Source organism: Calidris pugnax, unplaced genomic scaffold (assembly GCF_001431845.1).
Source record: "Calidris pugnax isolate Ruff unplaced genomic scaffold, ASM143184v1 scaffold203, whole genome shotgun sequence".
Classification (NCBI taxonomy): Eukaryota; Metazoa; Chordata; class Aves; order Charadriiformes; family Scolopacidae; genus Calidris; species Calidris pugnax.
The window spans coordinates 405,005-405,884 of NW_015090928.1; the positions used below are offsets into that span (position 1 = coordinate 405,005).

Consider the following 880-nt stretch of genomic DNA (forward strand, 5'->3'; position numbering starts at 1 on the left):
TGAGGCCGCCGAAACTTGGGCCGCCCCCGCGGGCCTCGACGACATTTTAAGGCGCTGAGGGGAGAGGCTGGGTGCCCCCCTCCCCCCCGCTCCTCCTCCTCCCCTGCCGGGCTAGGCCCGGGGCAGCCCCCGCTGCCATCTTGGAGCGGCGGCGGGGAGGGGGCGCTGGTGTCCCCCGGGGTGTGTGTGTGTGAGTGAAGGGGGGGATTTGGGGCGCCGGGCCCGTCGGCTCCTCACCTTGATGTGGAAGCGGATGAGGGCCAGGCGGATGCAGTGCGCCATGCAGACGGGCGGCAGGAACCAGACCTTGGGCGGCGGGGTGCCCTTGTTCTGGACGTGGCTGACGATCTGCTGCGCCGTCTGGCGCTCGTTGCCCTGGCGCTTCACCCACTCGTGGAGCCGGGCCTTCTCCAGGGCGCCGTTGAAGAAGACGAAGAGCTCGATGTTGCCGTTGAAGCAGGCCTTGGCCAGGGCCGCCAGGTAGCCCAGCATGTGGTTCCACTGCCCGCCGCTCACCCAGTCCGTGTAGAAGCCGCCGTAGAGCCGGTGCAGGCAGTTGTCGGCGTCGATGAGGAGGCGCAGCGGGGTCTGGGGGGGCCGCTGGCGGCCCCCACCCACGAGGCTGCCCCGCGCCAGCTTCTGCAGCTCGACGGGCACCACGGCGCTGGGGCAGTGCTTCTCGATGTAGTCCTGGAAACCCTGCACTCCCATGGTGAGGACCGGGCGGCGGCGGCGGCGGGCGGGCGAGCGGGGGCCCGGCGGCAGCGGCGGCGGCGGCGGGGTCTGGGCTCGGGCCGGGCGGCGCGGCGGCGGCTGTAGTTGCGGGTGGGCGGTGGGAGCGGTGGAGCCGGGTGGGAGCGTTGGCTGCCGTCGGTGGCCG

The 880-nt window shown here is 73.2% G+C and overlaps 1 protein-coding gene across 3 annotated transcripts in view; it reads right to left on the reverse strand.

Moving 5' to 3' along the window:
• FAM120A (family with sequence similarity 120A) overlaps positions 1-859 on the reverse strand; it is a 53,312-nt gene extending 52,453 nt beyond the window's left edge. Inside the window, exon 1 of one of the 3 annotated variants that reach the window (XM_014951531.1) lies at positions 238-859. In XM_014951531.1, the coding sequence (XP_014807017.1) occupies positions 238-711 (474 nt within the window). In that variant the 5' untranslated portion in view covers positions 712-859. The remainder of the gene's footprint in view (positions 1-237) is intronic. The other 2 variants (XM_014951532.1, XM_014951533.1) reach the window with 2 other exon arrangements.
• Positions 860-880: the final 21 nt, after the last annotated feature.